Here is a 25,911-nt window from a genome sequence, read left to right on the forward strand (position 1 = left end):
GACAATTGGCTTACCTGCGGAGGTACATACCCACCATGACCAAGCACTTGGTGAAGACACGTGGGACTGAGGCCAGGCTGAACGGCAACACACTGTACTGAAAATGTCACTCGCCCATGGAATATCCCGATGTGGGCATAGGCATCTTTGAGATTGAAGGAGCAAAACCAATCCCCGCCCCCCCCTTTGTAGGAGGGGAATCAGGATGCCCAGAGAGACTATCTTGAACTTTTCCTTTTTTAGAAACTTCTTCAAGGCTCTCAAGCCCACGATGGGATGAAATCCCCCTGTCCTCTTCGGAATCAGGAAATATCGAGAGTAGAACCTCCGCCTACTCAGCGGAATGGGCTTGAAGGCCCTGGCTGTTACGAGGACAGTGAGTTCCAACTTCAGTATTTCCTGATGTGAGGACTGACCCCACGAGGTGCACAGGGGAGAATCCGGAGGGACACCCCAACAGATTCAGTGGTACTCCCGGCGCACAATGGATAAAACCCACTGGTCTGATGTCATGCTGGGCCAATGGTCCCAAAAGAACCGCAGTCAGCCCCCGACTGGAAGGTCCTGCATCAAGCATACCAGTGGCTGGCTTATGCCCCCTCATAGCCAGTCGAAACCCCATAGTGGGGCCTGACTGGGACAGCCACTGAGATTTGGGGATCCGAAGCTACCTAGTTCAGCCCCTAGATCCCACTTGCTGGGCTCAGGTGCAAGAAACAGGAGGATAGTACTTCCTCTGGCGGTAAAAGGACCTTCTCGGGCCCTGACACGAGGACTTCCCAGGCGAGGTTGGCGGATCTAACGCACTGGTTGAAAGGTGCTGCAAGGTTCTCATGATCATCCTTCAACTGAGCCCCAGCATCTCTCACTTTATCAACAAAGAGGTTTTCACCAGTACAGGGTAGGTCCGCGAGCCTCTCCTGCACTATGGGGCAGAGGTCTGAGGCATTAAGCCAGGTCATCCTGCGGGCACCAATTCCCGTGGCCACCACCCTCGCCACCATCTCAAACATGTCATAGGTGGAACGCTCTTCATGCTTGCCACATTTAAGACCTTGCTGGACAACTACCACAAAGGCGTCCTGCTGCTTCTGGGGCAGGCACACCGACAGTTCCTAGACTTTCTTTCAGAGATTTTGAGAACACTGTGTCATATATTGCTAGTAGGAGGCAATCCGGGCAATCAGAATCCTGCCCTGAAACACCTTCCTCCCCAATGCATCCAGTGCTCTATGCTCCCGCCCTGAAGGGATGGAGGCATGGGTGCAAGAACTCTTAGCCCCCTTAAAAGCTGACTCCACCATGATAGACTGGTGCGGGAGCTGTTGCTTCTCAAACCCCGTAGTCTGCTGGAGTAGATAGAGTGCATTGGCCTTCCTGTTGACCGGATGCATGGAGACAGGGTGTTCCCAAATTCTAAGAAGCAACTCCCTGAAGATCTCGTAAACGGGAACTGCCACCACTTCCTTCAGAGCGTCTACAAACTGGAGAACTTCCAGCATCTTATGTCTGGTGTTCTTCTCTGTTAAAAGCTGGAATGGAATGGCCTCAGCCACAGCCTGTACAAACCCAGAAAAAGTCAAGTCCTCGGGTGGAGACTGGCACCGCTCCTCTGGAGGAGACGGATCCAAGGTAAGGTCCTCGGATTCATCGGAGGAAGACTCAGAGACATCATCTCCTCACAGGTTGTAAGGGGTGTCATCATCACTAAGATCTCCCAGGAGTGCCCATGGGGGAGGCCTTCCCAAGTCCAACAGCTTGGGCACGGAGAACCCCGAAGGGCCTGGAACCGAACTTGGCAACGCTAGCCGCGGAACCAAGGGACTCAACAGCCCCTCCTCCTCAGAGGATCCCACAGTAGGGATGGCATCGGGAGGAAGAGGCACCAGTGGCTGCAGAGGCATCAATGGCGCCTTGGCATCAGCTGCGATGGGAAGATGCCAAGGACAATGTTGAGACACTCCAGGAGCAGTGCCAACATGGACTGTTCAGGTTCTGGTAGCAGTGGAGGCACTTGGGCCAGCGGCTCAATGCCCTGCAGGGCTTGACCAACCGCCAACTACACCCTACGCTCAAGCTTTTCCTTGAAAGCTGTGGAGGACAGGACAGCTGAGGAGGAGGAGGCATAACCAGGCTTCCCTCGGAACCTTGAGGGGAACCAATACCCGGCACCGAAATCAGTGGGGAATGCCTCGAACCCCCAACCTCGATGGAGGGCGATACCTCCTTGCCACAGGGTTGCTTCGGGGGCATCACAGCAGATGTCGGTGCCAACCCAAGCCGGTACCATGCGAGGATGGAGACCGGTGGCGATGCTTCCTGGATTTCCCAAGGTGCTCGGCCCTGTCTTTACCCAGCGCTGAGGACAAAGGAGACAAACCTGAAGTCCTCAAGAGAGAGGAGACCGATAATGGCTGATCCCCGGCACCCCTCTCCACCAGAAGCCTCGGCAGAGGGGTGGACATAAGAACATGAACATGCCATACTGGGTCAGACCAAGTGTCCATCAAGCCCAGCATCCTGTTTCCAACAGTGGCCAATCCAGGCCTTAAGAACCTGGCAAGTACCCAAAAACTAAGTCTATCCCATGCTACTGTTGCTAATAATAGCAGTGGCTATTCTCTAAGTCAACTTAATTAATAGCAGGTAATGGACTTCTCCTCCAAGAGCTTATCCAATCCTTTTTTTAAACACAGCTACCCTAATTGCACTAACCATGTCCTCTGGCAACAAATCCCAGAGTTTGTGCGTTGAGTGAAAAAGAACTTTCTCCGATTAGTTTTAAATGTGCCACATGCTAACTTCAAGGAGTGCTTCCTAGTCTATTATCCGAAAGAGTAAATAACCGATTCACATCTACCCATTCTAGACCTCTCATGATTTTAAACACCTCTATCATATCCCCCTTTCAGCTGTCTCTTCTCCAAGCTGAAAAGTCGTATCCTCTTTAGTATTTCCTCATAGGAGAGCTGTTCTATTCCCTTTATCATTTTGGTCGCCCTTCTCTGTACCTTCTCCATCACAATTATATCTCTTTTGAGATGCAGCGACCAGAATTGTACACAGTATTCAAGATGTGCGCTCACCATGGAGCGATACAGAGATATGTCATTTTCCGTTTTATTCACCATTCCCTTTCTAATAATTCCCAACATTCTGTTTGCTTTTTTGACTGCCGCAGCACACTGAACTGACGATTTCAATGTGTAATCCACCATGATGCCTAGATCTCTTTCTTGGGTGGTAGCACCTAATATGGAAACTAACATTGTGTAACTATAGCATGGGTTATTTTTCCCTATATGCATCACCTTGCGCTTATCCACATTAAACTTCATCTGCCATTTGCATGCCCAATTTTCCAGTCTCAGAAGGTCTGCCTGCAATTTATCACAATCTGCTTGTGATTTAACTACTCTGAACAATTTTGTATCATCTGCAAATTTGATTACCTCACTCATCGTATTTCTTTCCAGATCATTTATAAATATATTGAAAAGTACGGGTCCCAATACAGACTTGTACACCATTGCTCAGAGAAAATTGTCCATTTAATCCTACCCTTTGTTTCCTGTCTTTTAGCCAGTTTTAATTCACGAAAGGACATCACCACCTATCCCATGACTTTTTACTTTTCCTAGAAGCCTCTCAGGAGGAACTTTATCAAACGTCTTCTGAAAATCCAAATATACTACATCTACCGGTTCACCTTTATCAACATGTTTATTAACTCCTTCAAAAAAGTGAAGAAGATTTGTGAGGCAAGACCTGCCTTGGGTAAAACCATGCTGACTTTGTTCCATTAAACCATGTCTTTCTATATGTTCTGTGATTTTGATATTTAGAACACTTTCCACTATTTTTCCTGGCACTGAAGTTAGGCTAACTGGTCTGTAGTTTCCAGGATCACCCCTGGAGCCCTTTTTAAATATTGGGGATATATTAGCCACCCTCCAGTCCTCAGGTACAATGGATGATTTTAATGATAGGTTACAAATTTTTACTAATAGGTCTGAAATTTCATTTTTTAGTTCCTTCAGAACTCTGGGGTGTATACCACCCGGTCCAGGTGATTTACTACTCTTCAGTTTGTCAATCAGGCCTACCACATCTTCTAGGTTCACCAATTTTTGGTTCAGTCCATCTGCATCATTACCCATGAAAACCTTCTCTGATACGGGTATCTCCCCAACATCCTGTATATTGTATTTTTTTATACTTTCATTCACCACCAAAGGATAAGATATTATGATTAATCTATTTTAAAGCGGACATAATTTATCACCCCCACCACTTAGTATTTATGATAAAACTATGTTACCGTAACCTGATGGCACTTGTTTAGTGAATAGAAATCAAGACTTCTACCAACATTAATATTTGTGCCTTGTTGTAAACTGTTGTGATGGTACCTAGCTTAATGACTGTATAGAAAAGATTTTAAATAAATAAATAAAATAAAATCCTCTTCAGTAATCACTGAAGCAAAAAAATCATGTAATCTTTCCGCGATGGCCTTATCTTCTCTGTGCCCCTTTAACCAAGGTATCAGTGTCCTTCGGCTCCCCATGTCCTTTTAGCATCGATGCTCCCGAAGCCGTTGTTAACGGTTCAGACATTTTGAATCCGAACAGCTTCATCTTATCTAGGTGGGCACGCCAGCCCTTGGGGGTCATCTGGTGGCAAAAATGATATCACCGGATATTGCATGGTGCCCCCAGGCAAAGGATACACACCTAGGAGTAGATTTTATAAATTTACGCGCGCGCGAACAAAAGTACGCTGGATTTTATACGATACGCGCGTAGCCACGCGTATCTTATAAAATCCGGGGTTGGCGCGCGCAAGGGGGTGCACATTTGTGCAACCTGCGCGCGCTGAGCCCGGCACGCGCTGCCTGTTCCCTCCGAGGCCGCTCTGAAATCGGAGTGGCCTCGGAGGGAACTTTCCTTCCGCCTCCCCTCACCTTCCCCTCCCTTCCCCTACCTAACCCCCCCCCCTGGCCCTATCTAAACCCCCCCCCCCACCTTTGTTGGCAGATTTACGCCTGCCGAAAGCAGGCGTAAATCTGCGCGCATCAGCGGGCTGCTGGCACGCCATCACCCGACCCAGGGGCTGGTCCGGAGGCCTCGACCACACCCCCATGCCCCCGGACCCGCCCTGAACCGCCCCTGACCCCGGACACGCCCCCTCCCGCCCCTTTTACGAAGCCCCGGAATTTGCGCGCGCCGGTGGCCTATGCAAAATAGGCGCGCCGGCGCGCGAGTGCCCTGCGCACGTAAATCTGGCCGGATTTATGCGCGCAGGGCTTTTAAAATCCGGCCCCTAGTGTGCATCCGTGAGGGACATAGTATGAGGGCACAGACGAAAACTTGACAACACTGTTATGAAAAAAAGCCCAGTGAGCAGTCGACAACAGTGGACACCGGAAGACGGCACAGCTGGGAATCAATCCCACAGAAGGTAAAATAAAACTTAGGAACCAAGAGAGACCCGGCGAGGAAAAACTTTCCCAAAAAACAAAAAAAAGAGCATGAGCTCCACAATCAAGAGACGACTGCTCCGCGGAAAAGAGGAGACTGAAGAGGGACCCCTTGTGGATGAGTAGCTAGTGTCATACTTTGACATAAGTTTTCCGTGCTGGGCTCCATCTGATAATGTTACCCATATGTGAGGATTACTATCCTGCCTGTCCTAGGAGGAAGCACATCCCTAGGATCTGTGTAAATGATTTCCCCGCCCCAATTCTGCTGCCTTAACACCTCTTGTTTTATGTGTGTAAAAATATACATGTGAATACATGCATATATTTATGAACCCAGCCCCTTGCACCCAGGGAAATTTTCAAAGACACATTTACTTGTGTAAAATTGGGTTTTATGCACCTAAATCCTTTTGAAAATTCAGTCCTAAATGTCTGGTGTAGAACAGTGGTTCCCAAAACTGCCCTGAGGGTCCTCAGCAGTCAAGTTTTCAGGATATCTTCAATCAATATGCATGAGATAAATCTGCATTCAAGAGAGTCAAGCCAGTAAAATTTATCTCATGTATATTCATTGAGGATATCCAGAAAATCTGACAGATTTGAAAACCACTGATATAGAACATGCAAACTTAAATCTAAAACCAAAATGTTCCAACACATAGACCGTGTCTGTATAAACTATAGTTTTACCAAAAAGGGGTCTGCCAAATCATTTGCTAATGAATACTCTAAAAATGGAAAAATGTGCAACCAAAAACTTAAAATTGCAACCTGGCTATTCAAAAACTATTAAAAGAAAAGAAATATCTTATATACACCTAACATGTCTAAGAAATGCAAAACCATGTCCCCAACTATTTTGTAATTAAGCCCTCAACTATGCCTTATTTTCACTATCAGGAGGTCATTTTTAACTTACCAGTCCAAAGATTTCTCGCGTTTATATAATGAATCATCAAAAAAAGAGTCCCCCTCGATGTCATCTTCATTTTGGCCTGGGTTATTTCTCTCTCCGGCATCCCATGTTGTAGTGGTGATTTTCGACTCTGGCTTTACCTTACTGTCTAAGGACTGGATGTTGTTTCTGCTCTTGAAGTCTTTTGGTAAGAGGCTGGTGTCATTACTGGTATCAAAGACCTTCAAAATGGAGATACAGAAGTTTACATGGATTGTCTTGGCTTTCCTTGACGAAATCAGGAAAAATAGTGCTTAAGACACATTAAATCAAAATTAAGGAATACGGACTACTAGAATTATCAATTCTACAGTATATCTGATTATTACTATGAAACATGTCCCATCTCATTTCAAGAGGCTCATGTAATAGTATCAAGGATACCCACTACTTCAATGTTTCAGTTTTTAATCAAATTAAAGAGAGATCTGTGAAGAAATGATGCAAGTACTGAAATACTTCTTTAAGGCAAGCACATACACATTTAAAGGTGAATTTTCAAGCCTGGCGCGTGCCAAAACAGGAGATAGGTGCACAATTCGGGTCGGCACATGCTAAGTGGATTTTAAAAGCCGCCTGGATACGCGTGTACTTGCTGCTACGAAAACAAATGAAAAGTTCAAAAAAGGGGTGAGACATGGGCATTCCTGGATTTTAACTTTAAATTATAGCGTAAAGATTTACAAGAACAGGTGTGCGCCAGGGGTCCCCTGCTGCATAACTTTACTTCTGCTATGGATGATGTGCAAGTTATAAAATGAAGATAAATAGACAGCTCAGCAGGGTTTTAAAGGTCGGGGCTAACGGGAGATGGGAGGCTATTAAACTAGGGGAGTTTAGAAGTCCTATTCCTTTCCTGGGCCAACTGGGAATGAACTGGGAAAACTGGTAATGGTGTTGGCACACGTCTTTTAAAATCCCCCCCACTTACACAGTAGAAGTGGTATTTGTGTGCATTGGCATGCGTCCATTTAAAATTCCGTACGCATATTTATTTATTTATTTATGGATTTTTATATACCGGGAGTTCCTGTATACAATACATATCGCTCCGGTTCACAGTTAAACGGTAATAACTACTGCCGTGTGGCAGTTTACATGGAACAAATCGGAACTTGATCTAATAAGAATAAGCGAACCAACTAACTAGTTTCAACTTTTAAACAAAAAAAAAGATAAAAAATAAATAAAAAAGGCAATATAAATCTTAATTAAAATAAATAGTGCAGAGAATAATACATTAGAACCAAAGGACAGGGTTGTTATGGGTTGTTATATAAGTTAGTTCTTAGCTCTCTGGGAATGCTTGCAGGAAGAGCCAAGTCTTTAATTTTGCCTTAAAAGTGGTATGGCACGACTCCAGGCGGAGGTCTGGTGGTAGGGAATTCCAGAGGGACGGTCCCGCGGTTGATAGAGCGCGTTTTCTCAGCGAGGATTTTGCGGGCTGAGTAATCATTCTGTTTTGGTATGCACTTCTAGTCGGCTTGTCCGAAGTATGTAGTTGCAGCTTGAAGGTTAAGTTGAGTGGGGATATGCTATGAAGGGCCTTATGCATCATCATGCTGCTTTTGAACTGTATCCTGTATTTAATGGGGAGCCAGTGAAGGTGCTGGAGGATCGGGGTGATGTGGTCTCTTTTTTTGGCGTTGGTGAGAATTCTTGCTGTGGCATTCAGCACCATCTGGAGGGGTTTGGTAGAGCATGCAGGAAGTCCCAGCAGAAGTGAATTGCAATAGTCTAGTTTCGGGAGAATGATGGCTTGGAGTACTGTGCGCACGGTCAGGCTATTTTATAACAAGTACCCATGTGACCATGACTGCGACCTGACGAAAGTCCACCCCCAAACTGGTTTAAAAGTTACCATCTTATAATACATGTTTCCTGACCTTGCAAATAGCACTTACAGCAATGACTTTTCCAAATGCATTTTGTGGTGTTTGTAACTGTTTACTTATTCTTATCTGGAACTCATAAGAATATTACTCACAAGTGAAAATGTTAGGGCTGACCTCAGAGTATTGGGCTGGCAAGGGAAGAGCTGTATAAAAAATGAGAAATCACTAGCAAAAGGCAGTGGGCACAGCGCATAGTATGTGTAGTAGATGCTTGAAAGGCCAGGAAAATGCTACAGTTATAGGGGATCTAGAGTAAGCCAAAGGAAATGCGCTATTGTGCATGGCTGTGACAGATGCAATATTGTAGCACGTCTTCCAATCAATCTGAACAGGTAGAAAACTTCAAGAAGCAGCATGATTGCCCTGGGACGTCTGGGCCAAATCTGCTTAGTTTACTGGTTATTCTGATTAAAAACTTTCAGAGTCAAAGCAGCATCTGTTCTGTAGCTGGTCCTAAAGGGAGGAATGGTTTCCCTTCTAAGTGCTGGGTGGACCCCTCCTTGCCAATATTAAGAAAGTTAATAAAAGCCCATCTTTTTAGACGGGCCTTTTGGAGGTCATCACTGAATTCAATACATTGTTACATCACTGACTGAATACTATTGGTAGTGATGTTTAAGTTGGTTTTTATTATCTTTGTTTATGTTCTTTTGTTTTAAAGTTTGTAGATTTGATGTTTTAAATTGTTCTTACAATTTAATAGGTTTTTTTATGTCTTAAGTTTTGAAAAACTACTAGTGTTTCCTAAGAATGCTCAGATGTCTTAAGTTTTGCCATTTTTTTTTTAATGTATTGTTTTAATTGATGAATGTATGCATATTGCTATGTAAACTGCCTAGAAGTGCTTATAAGAAAATTATTCCTTACCTGCTAATTTTCGTTCCTGTAGTACCATGGATCAGTCCAGAGTGTGGGTTATATCCCCCGACCAGCAAATGGAGTCAGAACAGAGTTTGAGAGCGTCAGCATATAGAGTAGTGCACCCTCTGCTGGAGCTCAGTATTACGCATAGCAAAGCCCAAAAGCAAAAAACACAACATTTTGGATCCAGAACCGTTCCCAAAGAGGAACAGAGAAAGATATAAGTAAACAAACGGTCAACGGGACCAGCAACAGTCAACTTGTGAGGAGCTGTGAACAGTAACAATAATCAGAGACAAACAGAATGAAAGATACCTGGAAGAATCCGAGCAGGACCTAATGAAACCCCTAGTGGCGGGCGTCTGGACTGATCCATGGTACTACAGGAACGAAAATTAGCAGGTAAGGAATAATTTTCTTTTCCCTGTACGTACCTGGATCAGTCCAGACAGTGGGATGTACCCAAGCTTCCCTAAACCGGGTGGGGTCCTGAGAGACCTGCTCGGAGAACCTGATCGCCAAAAGAACCCGTGCACTGAGGCGCCAGGTGTAGTCTGTAATGTCTGGAAAAAGTGTGCAACGACTTCCATGTACAAGGGAATAATCACTTCCCTTTTTCTTACTCGATATTCCTCTCTCTATGCAGCCCAGCATTCTTCTGGCTTTTGCTATCGCCTTGTCGCATTGTTTCGCAGACTTCATATCAACAAATATGAACGAACGAGAACAAATGCAACGAACTCGCAAAATACTTCCACAACAAAATAGCTAGCATCACTTCACGCTTTACCACTCTTCCCTCACCCACCAAAACTTCTCCGATAGCCACTAATCACCAAATGGATGCATTCGAGACCACATCCACATCTGAAATCAGATCTATACTAAGTAAAATGAAACCCTCCTCCCACCCCGCAGACGTAATTCCCACCAAAGCACTTTTATCAATACCAGACTGCATCGCACAACCTCTAGCTGACCTCATTAACACCTCCCTCACCACCGGCAACGTTCCCAACCAACTTAAACTAGCCATCGTAAAACCCATTTTAAAAAAGCCCAAACTAGACCCCACTGACCTAACCAACTTTCGCCCCATTTCTAATCTCCCGTTTCTTGCGAAAGTCCTTGAAAAAACTGTTAACACTCAATTATCCAATTATTTAGACCAGCATCAAATCCTCCTACCTTCACAGCACGGCTTTCGCAAACAGTTTAGTACCGAAACCCTCCTGACGTCACTATCGGATTACATCATCAGAGGACTAGACATGGGTCACACATACATCCTAGCCCTTCTCGACATCTCAGCAGCCTTCGACACAGTCAATCATTCCATTCTACTCGGCAGGCTGACTGAAATTGGTATCTCAGGAATCCCCCTCCTCTGGTTCAAATCCTTCATTAACAACAGACACTTCAAAGTCAAAATCGGAAAGCATGAATCCAAACCCATCAATATCACGTGCGGAGTACCCCAAGGATCTTCCCTATCCTCAACCCTATTTAACATATACCTTCTACCCCTCTGCCACCTCCTCCAGAAACTTGGTCTCCCACATTTTGTTTACGCCGACGATGTACAAGTCCTCATCCCCATCACAGACTCAATACCCAATGCCCTCCTAAAATGGGAAAGTGCCCTCTCCGCCATCAACAGCCTTCTCACACAACTCAACCTAGCGCTAAACACAAATAAAACTGAACTTATGATCATTGCCCCCCAACAACTCAATCCCTCACCCACCATTGTCAGCCCCCTGCACCCCCTCCCAGACTTCGCTCAACATGTAAGAGACCTTGGTGTAATTCTTGACACCCAATTCAACCTGCAAAAATTCATCAACACCACCCTTAAGGAATGCTATTTCAAGCTACACACACTCAAAAAACTAAAACCGCTCTTGCATCCCAGCGACTTCAGAACTGTGCTTCAGGCACTCATCCTATCCAAAATAGACTACGCAAATGCCATCCTACTAGGCCTTCCCAAAAATGCCACAACCCCCTTACAGCTCCTTCTAAATGCAGCTGCACGCATACTAACAGGCACATGTAGAAACGACCACATCACACCCATCCTTAAGCAACTACATTGGCTCCCCATATCCTCTAGAATCATCTTTAAGACTCTTACTCTTATACACAAAGCCATCCACAACCCAAACATGCATTGGTTCTCTGACACCCTACACCTTCGCACTACATCAAGACCAACCAGATCACCTTACCTTGCAACAATACCCACTCCTACACCCAAACTATCCAACCTCGCTTCCACCAAACAACGCTCCATCTCCTTAGCTGGTCCCAAGCTATGGAACTCAATGCCCACCAATCTACGCCTTGAGATCTGTCCTAAGAAATTCAGACAGAAACTCAAAACATGGCTTTTCACGCACGCATACTCTTAATCTGCCATTCCAGTTCCCTCCCCCCCCCCCTCACCCCCTCCCACCCTTACTCACTTCCAGTCTCTCTCCCCCCACTCCACCCCCCACCCCCGCCTCCCCCCCCTCCTCCCTTCCCTCCCTGTCCCAGCCCCCCCACCTCTCCCTCACCATGTATATTGAATGTATATAATAGAATGCATATAGATTGTACATAACTCCTGCCTTTTGTAAATTAACCCCCCTTTCCCTCACCTTTCCCAGCCTATTTAATTTCAAGTTACTGCCCTGCCCCTTCCCTTCCCTCCCCCCAGTTATAATATCAGTTTCAATGTAAAGCCCTGTTGGCTGAATTTGCTGTTATCTGGAAACCGATGTGATGTCTCGTGCGAATGTCGGTATAGAAAAATGTTAAATAAATAAAATAAATAAATAAATTAGACACTATCACCCCAAGGTCCCTCTCCTGCTCCGTGCACATCAGCCTTCCCCCCCCATTGAATACAGTTCATTCGGATTTCCACTCCCCATATGCATGACTTTGCACTTCTTGGCATTGAATCTCAGCTGCCATATCTGGCATTGAATCTCAGCTGCCATATCTTCGACCACTCTTCCAGTTTCACTCTTCCAGTTTCACAAGGGCATCCGTCTCAATTGGACACGCCGGAAGGAGTGGAGAGAATGAGACGGGATTTAAGGAAGCTGGAAGAGTGGTCGAAGATATGGCAGCTGAAATTCAATGCCAAGAAGTGCAAAGTCATGCATTTGGGGAGTGGAAATCCGAATGAACTGTATTCGATGGGGGGGGAAAGGCTGATGTGCACGGAGCAGGAGAGAGACCTTGGGGTGATAGTGTCTAATGATATGAAGTCGGCGAAACAATGCGACAAGGCGATTGCAAAAGCCAGAAGAATGCTGGGATGCATAGAGAGAGGAATATCGAGTAAGAAAAGGGAAGTGATAATCCCCTTGTACAGGTCCTTGGTGAGGCCTCACCTGGAGTACTGTGTTCAATTCTGGAGACCGTATCTACAAAGAGACAAGGACAAGTTGGAAGCGGTACAGAGAAGGGCGACCAGGAAGGTGGAGGGTCTTCATCGGTTGACGTACGAGGAGAGATTGAAGAATCTAAATATGTACACCCTGGAGGAAAGGAGGAGCAGGGGTGATATGATTCAAACTTTCAGATACTTGAAAAACTTTAACGATCCAAAGACAACGACAAACCTTTTCCAACAGAAAAAAATCAGCAGAACCAGAGGTCACGAGCTGAAGCTCCAAGGAGGAAGACTAAGAACCAATGTCAGGAAGAATTTCTTCACGGAGAGATGCCTGGAATGCCCTTCCGGAGGAAGTGGTGAAGTCCAAAACTGTGAAGCACTTCAAAGGGGCATGGGATAAACATTGTGGATCCATAAGGTCCAGAGGACACGTATAAAAGAGCAGGTAGCAAAACACTGCACGGAGCGGCAGTAGCCACAGAGGCATTCACGGAGCGGGATGCCAGTGGCCAGTGGTAGGTGTCCACCTTCATGGAGCGGAAGGATGTAGGGCTGTCATCTCCCAATTAAATAAAAAAAAAAACAAAAAACAAAACAGGGATGGGATCCATCAGGTCTAGAGGACACATATAAAGAGCAGGTAGTAAAATACTGCACGGAGCGGCAGTAGCCACAGAGGCATTCACGGAGCGGGATGCCAGTGGCCAGTGGTAGGTGTCCATATAAAGAGCAGGTAGTAAAATACTGCACAGAGCGGCAGTAGCCACAGAGGCATTCACGGAGCGGGATGCCAGTGGCCAGTGGTAGGTGTCCACCTTCACGGAGCGGAAGGATGGAGGGCTGTCATCTCCCAATTAAATAAATAATAAAAAAAAACCCAGGGATGGGATCCATCAGTTCTAGAGGACGCATATAAAGAGCAGGTAGTAAAACACTGCATGGAGCGGCAGTAGCCACAGAGGCATTAACGGAGCGGGATGCCAGTGGCCGGTGGTAGGTGTCCACCTTCACAGAGTAGAAAGATGAAGGGCATCCATCTCCCAATTAAAAAAAAAAAAAAAAAGAAAAAAAGAAAAAAACAGGGATGGGTTCATGGGCTATAGGTATTACCAATTATTAGGCTTTTCAATATTTGATGATAGTTAATGTGACTTTCAAGGCATGCTTCACTTTCGGTGCATGTCCGGCATGACTCCCTGCTTCAATGACAGGGGAAAAGAAAAACTGATACTTCACACATTTCCAGCATTGCCCTCTGCTTCATGGCAGAGGGCTATGCTGCCGCTTACCCAACTAATCAAACTTAATATTTCACTTGGAAGCAGCTCCATCACTGCTCTCTACATTAATAGTGGGGGTGAAAAGGGAATTAGAACATAAGGTTACTAAGAGCCAAGAGAAACAGTTAAGTATGAGAAAAAATAAGTGTAAGGCTTGCTGGGCAGACTGGATGGACCGGTTGGTCTTCTTCTGCCGTCATTTCTATGTTTCTATAATGGTGCCTAGGGACACCATTCTGAATTTTTCTTTTTTGAGAAATTTGTTGAGATTTCTGAGGTCTAGAATGGGACGAAGGCCTCCTGTTTTCTTTGGAATGAGGAAATATCTGGAGTAGAATCCTCTGCCCTTTTGAGGTCCAGGAACTGGTTCTATGGCCCTGGCTTTCAGAAGGGTGGATAATTCTGTTTGAAGAATTATGGAATGTTGATTTACTGTCCAAGATGGAAGTGGTGGGTTTTCTTTTGGAACAGTAAGAAAATCCAGTTTGTAACCGTGGGCTGTGATGGATAGCACCCACTGGTCATTGGTGATGGAGGTCCAAATGCTGTGAAAGTATTTTATTTGACCCCCCACTGGCATGTTTGGGAATGGGTTGATAAGGCTGCTGCTCTCTGGGGCATTTCAAAAACCAGATGTAGTGGCAGTTTGTGGTGGTGGTTGAGCCCTTGCAGGCCTCTGCCTAGGCTGTTGGCGTTGAGGTGGGCGGGCTGTTCTGGGCCTACTTGCTGGGGGGTAATACCTGCGTGGACGGTAGTAAGGACGTCTAGTATCACGCCTTGGAAGCTTTCTTGCGGAAGGCTGAGTATCCTGTGGTAGTGAGGATAACTGCTTTAGTGTTTCTGTGTGGTCCTTTATGGTTGCCACAGCTTCCTTTACTTTCTCCCCAAAAAGGTTATCCCCTAAGCAAGGAAGATCAGCTAAATGTTCTTGTACCTCTGGGCGTAGATCAGAGGCCTTGAGCCATGCCCACCTCCTTGCAGCTATACCAGATGCAGAAAGTCTTGCCGCAGTCTCGAAACAGTCATAGGTGGCTCTGACCTCATGTTTTCCTGATTCGAGGCCTTTGTGAATGATACTCTGTAATGGTTCCTGATACTGTTCGGGAAGAGAGAGAGCCATGTCTTGAACCTGCTTCCAAAGGTTCCTTTGATACTGGTTCATATATAACTGGTAGGATGATATCTTAGACACCAGCATAGAACCTTGAAATATTTTTCGTCCTAGGTTGTCTAGAAACCTACTCTCCTTTCCAGGTGGCATAGAGGAATGGGATTTCAGTCGCTTCGCCTTCTTTTGGGCGGATTCGACGACAACTGATTGGTGAGGCAACTGTGTTTTCTGAAAACCTGGAATAGGTTGCACCAAGTAAGTTGCCTCTGCTCTCTTATTCACCGCTGACACTGATCCTGGATGTTCCCAAATTCTGTATTGCAGTTCCTGGAAAACTTCATGGACAGGGACTGCCAGCATTTCTTTAGGAGGGTCCACAAACTGCAGAACCTCCAATGTTTTTTGTCACGAAATTTGTGAAGGAGAGGTCCTCAGGAGGTGACTTCCTGTGGTCATCTGGTGGAGATGGTTCTGAAAAGATTTCTTCATCCGAAGAATATTCAGAACTGGTGTCCACAGGCACCTCTCGTGGAGTGTGGTGAGTGAGTGGCTCCTTAGGCCCTGATGCAGAAGAGGAGAACGAGGCCTTGGAGGTCTTGGTATTCCAGATGGACCTGGAACGGGTTCCTCTGGTACTTTACTGGACAGAATATCCAGGAGTGTGTCCAATTTGGAGATGACTGGATGGAGGATCGACACATCCTCCTTGGGCATCGGTGTAGGCACCGGTGGCACCGGTGAGGGTACCGGAGTAGGCATCGGGACCGGTTCCCGTGGCATCGGTGTCGGCGGCATCGATGGCGCTGGATCCCTCGGGGTTGGAATCGGCATCGATGGAGGTGTCGATGGCTGAGGCGGAATCGCATCGCGCAGAGCCTGTTGCACCGCTTGACGTATAAACGTGTCAAGTTCCACTCTCATAGCTGGTGATATCAGAGCAGCTCTGGAGGGAGGCGGTGTTGGCGATGCCGATACATCCTCAGAGCCCTGAGGAGGTACGGAGCCCGTCACCGATATTGGTGGGGATCGCCCTGGATCACTAGGCCTCGAAGCCTCCGCCCCCGTCCGGGGTTTCTTTGCGGGTGAGGCCGTACCTGACGATGGGTCCTCGGTCATCGGTGCTAGGCGTCTTCGATGCCGGTGGCGATGTTTTTCTTTTTGTTTCTCGCTGCCCGAAGTCGATGCCTTTGATGACACTGAAGGGGATGGCGTTGAGGCATCTCCCGCCTCCGGACGAGTCTTTTTCAGAAGAGCTTGACGGACTGATCCTGCTGGCGATGACTGCCCTGAAGTCGAGGCCTTTGGAAGCAACTGTATATTAAACAATTGTTCCATTTTTTCGGCCCTGAGTCGACGGCCCTTCGAAGTCATCTCCGCACAGGATTTACAAGTTTGAATATTGTGGTCTTTGCCTAGGCAAAGAACACATTCAAAATGCGGATCGGTTATAGACATCGTCCGCGTACAGTTTGGGCATTTTTTAAACCCAGAGGCCATTTCGCCGGACAGCCGTCGACGGCGATGGCCTAAAAATATCGGTCCCGGCCGGAAACCGAAAATGGAAAAAGTTACCGCTGGTGATAACTGAGGGAAACCCCTGCGATGAGCGTAATTTTTTTCCGAAAAACGAACTTTTTAAATAGGTGAAAATCACCTCAGAACTCCTATAGACCGCGATGCTAACTGCTTCGCGGAAAAAAGAAGACTGAAGGGAGACCCCTGTGGCAGAGAATATCATGGCATGCTGGGCATGCTCAGTAGGAACTCCGGTGCCATTCAAAAGTTTCATGGAAACTTTTAAAGAAGTTTTTCCGTACATAGGGCTCCATTACCGATGTCACCCATATGTGAGGACTAGCATCCTGCTTGTCCTGGGATAAATAACAAAATGTTTCACGACACAACCTATCTTGTGAAAATCTTTCATTTATATGAAAAATATATAATATTCCAAGATTAATGTTATTGTTATAATTTATGAGTAACAAAATAAAGTTATTGTGTTATTCAATTTACCTCTTTAATGAGATGTATGAGCTTGATGGGATGAACACAGCTTTTGAATATTTGGTGTTAATAAATTCCAAAGGGTCTTCTGCGTAATTTTAAAAAGCTGGCCAGTTTCACACTATAAAATTATTTGATAGCCTCATTCAACTAATTCTATGTGGCTATGAGAGTGAAGCCTGGAATTTATAGGAAGGGACAGAATGTCAATATAAATCCTGCACCTCCAGTTCTGTAACTCTGCATCCACTGAAATTCCCCCAAACAATGGAGCTTGGATGTTTCCCTTACAGCTCATCATACTAAAAGATATTTTCAAATGCTGGTGTCACTTCACAGTAACAGCAGCACAAATACCTTCCACTGCCAGGCACATTGTGAACTAACACAAAACCTCGCAAAAAAGACACTCAAAATCTATACTGCAATCCCATTGTAACACAACAGTAATAACACCAAGGACTCAAACAACAATAACCCTACCTGTGAAAAAGCAAGGGTAAATATTACACTGGGTCCTAGAATACCAATACACCACCTACTGAAGAAACAAAACAAACCAGATTGCTATAGATCCCTATGCAAGCAGAATCTCTCATCATGGTCACACACACAGAGCAGAGACAGACCCTCACCAAATACAGAATACAAAATAAAGGAGCACAAATTAGACAAAAACTGAAATGGAAACCCCAAGAAGCCAGACCCTGTGTATTAACAATGGAAAAACAGAACCACCATTCCTCATAAAACAATTAAAATCAAGAAACATAAAGCATCAGTTATAATAGTAAAACCATACTAAAAAAATAATATTTTAAAACTACTGATAAATAGAACTTCTATTAATTAAAATCATATACATTTTTTACAATTTCCCAAACACCAATAAAATATTTCAAAACAGCACATATATCAAATAACACCCAATAATTAAAACTAATAAGGATTTTAAAAAGCCCCTGCTGTCCATACGTGGGAGCTCTTGATTTCCAGTCACCCTGATATTGTCCAGGATTAGGAGGCTATCCTCTCTCACACAGACTCACATGTCCATTCTCTCTCACACATACACTGTCACATACATACACATTCATGCTCTTTTACCCACCATAACCTCTCGCTCTCACAGACACTGACACACTCTCAGGCTCTAAGACACTCTCTCCCCCTCCACACACACACCCCACACAAACTCTTACTCCCCTGGATTTTCTCATACACACTCTCTCTGGCTCCCTCACATACACACAAACACACACACCCAGGCAAGTTCCCAATCATTCTCACACAAACACACCCACCCAGGCAAGTTCCCAATCATTCTCACACAAACACACCCACCCAGGCAAGTTCCCAATCAATCTCACACAAACACACACACAAACAAAGACACCCAGGCAAGTTCCCAATCATTCTCACACAAACACACATACCCAGGCAAGCTTCCAGTCATTCTCACACACTGAAACTGACCCCCAGGCAGGCTCCCATTCATTTTCATACCACTCCCTCACCATCCCCCCAGGCATGCACACATTCATTCTCACACACACAGACCCCCTGGCAGGCACCAATTCATTCTCACACACACACACATATACTACACACAGGCCGGCACCTATTCTCACACATACAAACCCCAGGAAGACACCCATACATTCTCATACACAGACACACCCTCAGGCAGGCACCCATGCATTCACACACATACACCCCCAGGCAGACTCCCATTCATACACATGCACACACTAAAGGCAGACCCCCTTTCTTTCTTTTGCCAGCAACCTTGGAGCCTCTCTCATTCCTCTGCTGCCACTGTCACTGATGCTGCATGGCTATTCGGGAGGCGCTGATTGCTGCTATTGGCACTGAAGCCCATTCTGCTGCCTCCTCAGTGCAGGCCCCGTGGGTTTCCACTTCCTCCATGTTGATCTCGTACATTGTGAGATCCGCATAGAGAAAGTGCTACTCTTGCACATTACCAAAGAATACATGTGCCAATCAATAAAAAGTAATTTATTTCTTTTTTTTTCCTTTGCTGTCTGATCTTAGTTTTCTAATCGGTTGGTCACAGGCTTTTTTGTTCCACCTCCCCTTTCTTATTTTTTTGCCAATTCCTTTCATATTGTCTTTTTTTCTATTTCTTTTCTCTCCATCTATCTTCTTCCCTCAAACATTCAGTCAGGTTCTCATTCTCACATGCTTTCTCTCTCTCTCTCTCTCTCACACACACACACACACACAGGCTCTCACTCTCACATGCTCTCTCTCATACAATCATTCATACAGGCTCTCACTGTCACATGCTCTCTCTCATACAATCATTCATACACAGTCTCTCTCTTGCACATGCTGTCTGACTCTCACACACCCAGGCTCTCTCTCACTCCCACATGCTGTCTTGCTCAAGCACAGGCTCTCACTATCACATGCTGTCTCTCTCACACACATACAGGTTCTCACATGCTGTCTCTGCAAACATTCAGGTCCTCACTCCCACACCCAATCGAAGGCTGATCTCGCTAGAAATTCCAATACTAGGTTGAGGTTCCACAAGGGCACTGGCCACTTCAGTGGCGGGCGAATGTGTTTGACTCCTTTCAGGAAACGTGAAACGTCTGGGTGTTTGGCAATGGAGTTGCCGTCCCTCCTGGGACCGTAGCAAGACAGCGCTGCTACCTGAACTTTGATGGAGCTGAGGGACAGACCCTTCTGAAGTCCATCTTGTAGGAAGTCCAAAATGAGAGGGATCTTAGCGGCATGTGAATTGGTGCTGTGAGAGTCGCACCAGGCTTCAAAAACTCTCCAGATCCTGATATATGTCAGTGATGTGGAGAACTTGCGTGCTCAAAGGAGTGTATCTATTACCGGCTCCGAGTATCCTCTTTTCTTCAATCTAGCCCTCTCAATGGCCAGACCGTAAGAGAGAATTGAGCTGGATCCTCGTGGAGGATGAGACCTTGCCGCAGCAGGTCCCTGTGTGGAGGCAGGCGTAGAGGATTCCCTGCCAGTAATCTTCCCATGTCTGCGTACCAGGGTCTTCTTGGCCAGTCCGAGGCCACTAGAACTAGGACTCTGTGTCGCTGAATCTTGTGTATGATGGCGCCCAGCAGGGGCCACGGAAGAAAGGCATATAGCAGGATTCCCTGAGGCCACAGCTGTATCAGGGCATCGATCCCCTGGTATAACGGATCTCGCCTGCGGCTGAAATATCTGGGTACTTGAGCGTTGGACCTGTGTGCTAATAGGTCCATGCCCGGCGTCCCCCACTGATCCACAATCATCTGGAAAGCTGTGGGCAACAGTTGCCACTCCCCCGGGTTTAGGCTTTCTCTGCTGAGGAAGTCTGCCGTCGTGTTGTCCTTCCCGGCAATGTGGACGGCGGAGATGTCCTGAAGATCTGCTTCTGCCCAAATCATCAGAGGAGTTATTTCTAGGGACACTTGTTGGCTTCTGGTTCCGCCCTGTCGATTGATGTATGCCACCGTGGTGGCGTTGTGTGACATCACTCTGACCGCTCTGTCGCGAAGTCTGTGGGCAAATCGCAGGCACGCTAGCCTGACTGCCCGTGCCTCTAGTCGGTTGATGTTCCACCTTGACTCTCCTCTGGTCCACCGCCCTTGGGCGGTGAGTTCCTCGCAGTGTGCTCCCCATCCATTCAGGCTGGCATCTGTGGTGAGCAGAATCCAGGTTGGGAAGGACATTCTTGATCCCTGGCTCATGTGGCCGGGCTGTAACCACCACCGTAGCTGATTCCGCACTCTGGTCGGCAGAGGTAGGTGTATGGTGTAGTTCTGTGATCGTGGGCTCCATCGAGATAGAAGGGCGCATTGCAATGGTCTCATATGAGCCCGCGCCCATGGTATCACCTCCAGAGTGGATGCCATGAGGCCGAGGGCTTGTAGGTAATCCCGAGCTGTGAGCCGGCTGGCGCTCAGCAGGACCTGCAGATGATTCCAGAGTTTTGACTTTCTCTTGGAGGTCAGGCTGACCTTGTCTTCTTGGGTGTCGAATTGGACCCCTAGATATTCCAGCGACTGGGACGGCTGTAGGGAACTCTTGTGTATGTTGACTACCCATCCTAGGCTTTCCAGAAGAGCTATAACTCTGTTGGTTGCCCGGTGACTCTCCTCCGGTGACTTTGCCGTGATCAGCCAATCGTCCAGGTAGGGATGGACGAGAATTCCTTCCTTCCTGAGTGCCGCAGCCACTACTACTATGACCTTGGTGAAGATCCGCGGCGCGGTGGCTAACCAGAAGGGAAAAGCTCAGAACTGGAAGTGCTGATTCAGGACTTTGAAGCGTAAATAGCGCTGGTGATGCCGATGGATTGGGATATGCAAGTAGGCTTCCGACAGATCTAGGGAGGTGAGAAATTCCCCTGGCTGTACTGAATTCTTGACAGACCGCAGAGTTTCCATGCGAAAGCTGGGGACCCGTAGGTGTCGATTGACTGACCTGAGGTCCAGGTCGGGCCTGAAAGTGCCCTCCTTCTTGGGTACTATGAAATAGATGGAATAATGCCCAGAATTTCTCTCTCCTGCAGGTACTGGGATTATGGCTTTTAGGGCCAGGAGCCTCTGTAAGGTCACTTCTAGTGCCGCTTTCTTGAGCGGTGAGCAAGGAGATTCCACAAACTTGTTCGGCGGAAGCCGAAGAAAATCCAGGTAATATCCTTCTTGGATGATGGCAAGGACCCACTGGTCCAAAGTGATCTCGACCCACCTGCGGTAGAAGAGGGTTAGCCTGCCCCTTATGGCTGCTACCCTTGGATGGGTCGGCTGATTGTCATTGTGGGTTGCGGCCGGGGCCAGAATCTGAGCCGGTTCTCTTCTTGTTGTGCTTAGTCCGAAAGGGCTGGTTCCTGGCCTGAGAACGAGGTGCTTGATAGCGAGTCCTGTAGGGGTTGACGCGCTGAGAGTTTCTACCTCTGGATGGTCTAGAAAAAGAATGCTGGCTCCTCCTCGACCTATCTTCTGGTAGACGGGGTAATGGAGAGGCACCCCATTTAGTAGCCCAGTTCTCAAGATCGCTGCCGAACAGTAGGGAACCCTTAAAGGGCATTCTTGTGAGTCGTGTCTTGGAGGACGAGTCGGCCGCCCAATTACATAGCCAAAGCTGTCTCCTGGCTGCCACTGAGGAGGATACTCCCTTGGGCTGCCGTACGGACGAGGTCGGAGGCTGCGTCAGTGAGAAAAGCGAGAGCTGATTCCATGTCTTCTCCCGGGGTGTTGTTTCTCGCTTGTGATAAACAGGAACACGTCACCATGGTGCAGCAAGTCGCGATTCGTAGGGACATGGCTGCTACCTCAAAGGCTTGTTTCAGAATGGTGTCCATGCGTTGGTCATGCGTATCCTTGAGGGCCGCTCCCCCCTCCACCGGAATGGTAGTGTGCTTCACAATTGCATTAACGATGGCGTCTACCCTGGGGCATGCCAGCAGCTCCTTGGACGCTGGATCCAGAGGATACATGCCTGACAAGGCCCGACCCCCTTTGAATGAGGCCTCCGGTGCCTTCCATTCCAGATCGATTAGCTGCTGTGCTGCTTGTAGGAGGGGAAAATAGTGAGCCGTTTGGCGCAGGACCTCTAACAGGGGGTTCATTTTGGGGTCCCCTGGGGTCCCCTGGCCCGGAATGGCCAGCTCCGATAGGCATTGTGAGACCAGGCCTGGAAGATCTTCTTTCTGAAAGAAGCATCTCATGGTCCGATATGGTTCTATCTCCGAGGGAAATTCACCCTCCTCGGGGGGCTCCTCATTTTCCTCGGAGCAATCCGAATCCCCATAATCGGGGCTGTCGGGTGGCGAGTGGCCGCGCCTAGGTCTCGAGGGTCCAGGGGCCGGATCAACCGGGACGGAAAGACCCATACGAGGAGCAGACTGCATCTGGACAAAGGCGTGAATCCCCTTGAATAATTCCACCCAGGAAAGCGAAGCCGGATCTGGCCGTAGGGGCACCAGGTCTCTCGGGTTCCCTGGCTGCTCGCCGCGGCCTGCTAAGTCCGGTGTGTTCCCTGAGGAACCGCTGGGCTGGGACCGGTCCTGTCCTGGAACTCCCATGGCCTCCTCACATTGGGCACATAGTGAGTCTGCTTCCTCGCTCTGTGTGGCTCTGAGGTTGCATGCTGAACAGAGGCTTAGAGCTTTCATGCCTGATTCTGGAGGTGCTGGCTCTGCGGACGCATGGGCTCTCTTATGCTCCATTCGCCTGAAATTCGGTGTCGCTCAACGATGTGCGCCTAACAAGTGCGCTTAACAGCATGCGCCTATAACGGGCGTCTATAACGGGCGTCTTATAAATGTGCGCCTATAAACGGGCGTCTTATACATGTGCGCGTATCCTAGTAGCGTGCGCTTAGTCAACGTGCGCCTATCGCGTGCGCTAACAACGTGCGCCTATCGCGTGCACGAACAATGTGCGCCTATCGCGTGTGCTTAGCAACGTGCGCTTAGTTGGCGAAGATGAGTAGGCAGGCAAAATGGTGATCTCCTCGGCGGGCTGCCTCATAGGCAGACCCAGTTAGTCCACACTTCCTCGGAGACCAAGTAAAGATGTACGCCTTACCTTGTCTTCGGCGCTTCCCGGCTGCGACCCGGGCGGTCTCCGGCTGCGGGGGGAGAGAGTGAGTACCTTCACCGCCATGCTTAAGGAAGTGCACCCGCTGCCCCTAGGCCGCGCCCAAACTCATCTCGCTCGGGGGCCAAGTCCACGCCGGGACCGAGGCTGCCTCTAGGCCGCGCCCGAACTCGTCTCGCTCGGGGGCCAAGCCGTGCCCGAGACCTTCTCACTCGGGGGCTGGGGCCTCTGCCGCGAACCGGCCACCGGACCGAGGCTCTTACCTCCGAGGGACCACAGAAGTCAGCTCGGGAAACTCAACTGGGGTGAGTGACCGCCTGGTATCACCACAGGAGTGCGGGGGGCTCGTCTTCAGTAGGTTTCTTAATGAATTTAGTCGTTTAGAATTTGGAAAACACGCTCAGCGAGCGTGAGGTAGCTCCAAACTGCTGTGGAGACGGAAATTACTGATTTGCTACACTTCCTGTGGGGGTATATGTACCCACCCGTGTTGACGTCAGATCCGTCTTCAACTGCTAGCACGAGCACACTATACCCATTTGTTTTGAGTCCATCTGCTACACACTAGGAAAATTAATTTACTAGAATAATATCTTACTATAAAGAAATGATAACACAGACAGGAATTATTCACAGATTAGCGTTCCTTCCTTGAATATGCCTCCTCCACCCCAAAAGTTTGGGCTTTGAGCCCCATTGGCATGTTGGAGAGAGGAGTCCTGTATTTGTCAGGAGAAGTTTCACTTAGCCCACCATATATTCAACCGTCGCTCCCTGCAAGTATTCAGAGGAACACCAACTTTGTGGGGGCACTTGGTGATGACCTCATAGCTGCTGCCCCGAGAGGAGGGAGTTGTCGGCATCTCATCTGTAGGGGAAACAAGTTTTTGTCTCTGTGGTGGGCTTCTGCTGTGAGTGACTCTGCCTCAGGATCAATGACAGGAGGGACTCTGCCGGCAGCAGTGCCATTCCAGAAGGTGAGCGAGTGGTTTCTCATGCTCCCCATTTGTTTGTTAAACCAGCAGTGGTTACATTGGATTAGCTTTGGAATAAGATCATGATCACTCCCATTGTTTAGAGGCTGTTTCCCAGAGACTGGATACAGTTGCTCAAGACCATCAGAGAATTTTTCAGGAACACTCAGACTATTCAATCTATGGGGAAGGATGTTAAGGACATTGATGCAGTTAACGCTACAATTATTCGGGAGCGCTATTTTCTATCTAGGAGGCTGGAACTTATGGAGAATTAATTCAGACATCTTTTATCACATCCTCAGGCAATGAATCCCCAAGTTTAATTATACACTGAGTGAAAAAATATTTGATTTGTTTTAAATGTACTACTTAGTAACTTCCTGTAGTGTCTTCTAGTCTTTTTAGCATTTGAAAGAGTAAACAACCAATTCGCATTTACTATTCCACTCATGATTTCATAGACATCTATCATATCTTCCCTTAACTGTCTCTTCTCCAAGCTGGAAAGCCCTACCTTTTTAGCCTTCCTCATAAGGGAGTTATTTTGATTACCCTTCTCTGTACGTTTGCTAGTTCCATATATCTTTTTTGAGATGCGACAATCAGAACTGCACACAGTACTCTAGGTGCATGGAGCAATTCAGATACATATATATATATGATATGATATTCATTTTATTAATTTCTTAATAATTCCTTACATTCTACTACTTTTTCCTTTTACCATTACCACATACTAAGCCAAGGATTTCAATGTATTATCCATGAAAACATCTACATTTTTTACCTGGGTGGTAACTCCTGATACAGAACCTGACATTATATAGCTCAGGGCTTCCCAAATATGTCCTGGGGACCCCAAAGCCAATTGGGTTTTCAGGATATCCACAATGAATATGCAGGAGATACATTTATATATACTAAGTCTCTATGATATGCAAATGTATTCCATGCATATCACTGTGGATATTCTGAAAACCCGACTGGCTGTGGGGTACCCAGAACATGTTTGGGAAGCTCTGGTGCATCTACAGTGTGGAATATTTTTCCTATGGGCATCACTTTGCACTTGTCCACATTAAATTTCATCCGCCCAGTCTCACAAGGTCCTTCTGCATTTTTTCACAATCGGCTTGTGATTTAATAACTTGAATAATTTTGTGTCTGCAAATTTGATCACTTCATTCATTGTTCCCTTTCCAGATCATTTTTAAATACATTAAAAAGCACTGGTCCCAATATAGATCCCTGAGGCACTCTACTATTTACCTTCCTCTAGAGGAAACTGACCATTCAAATTCTACTGTCTGTTTCTTATCTTTTAATCTGCTAGCAATCTATAAAAGGACATTAATTCCTATCCTA

General features: G+C 47.0%; 1 protein-coding gene across 17 annotated transcripts in view; it reads right to left on the reverse strand.

Moving 5' to 3' along the window:
• CCR6 (C-C motif chemokine receptor 6) overlaps positions 1-25,911 on the reverse strand; it is a 553,987-nt gene that overhangs the window by 323,847 nt on the left and 204,229 nt on the right. For all 17 annotated transcript variants that reach the window (XR_003855476.1, XM_029594230.1, XM_029594222.1 and 14 more), the window contains one exon: positions 6,405-6,622. Coding sequence is in view for 16 of the 17 variants with exons in the window: in XM_029594230.1 (XP_029450090.1) it covers positions 6,405-6,622 (218 nt within the window). In the remaining variant the exon portion in view is untranslated. The remainder of the gene's footprint in view (positions 1-6,404; positions 6,623-25,911) is intronic.

The sequence above is a fragment of the Rhinatrema bivittatum genome, chromosome 3, assembly GCF_901001135.1.
Source record: "Rhinatrema bivittatum chromosome 3, aRhiBiv1.1, whole genome shotgun sequence".
Taxonomy (NCBI): Eukaryota; Metazoa; Chordata; class Amphibia; order Gymnophiona; family Rhinatrematidae; genus Rhinatrema; species Rhinatrema bivittatum.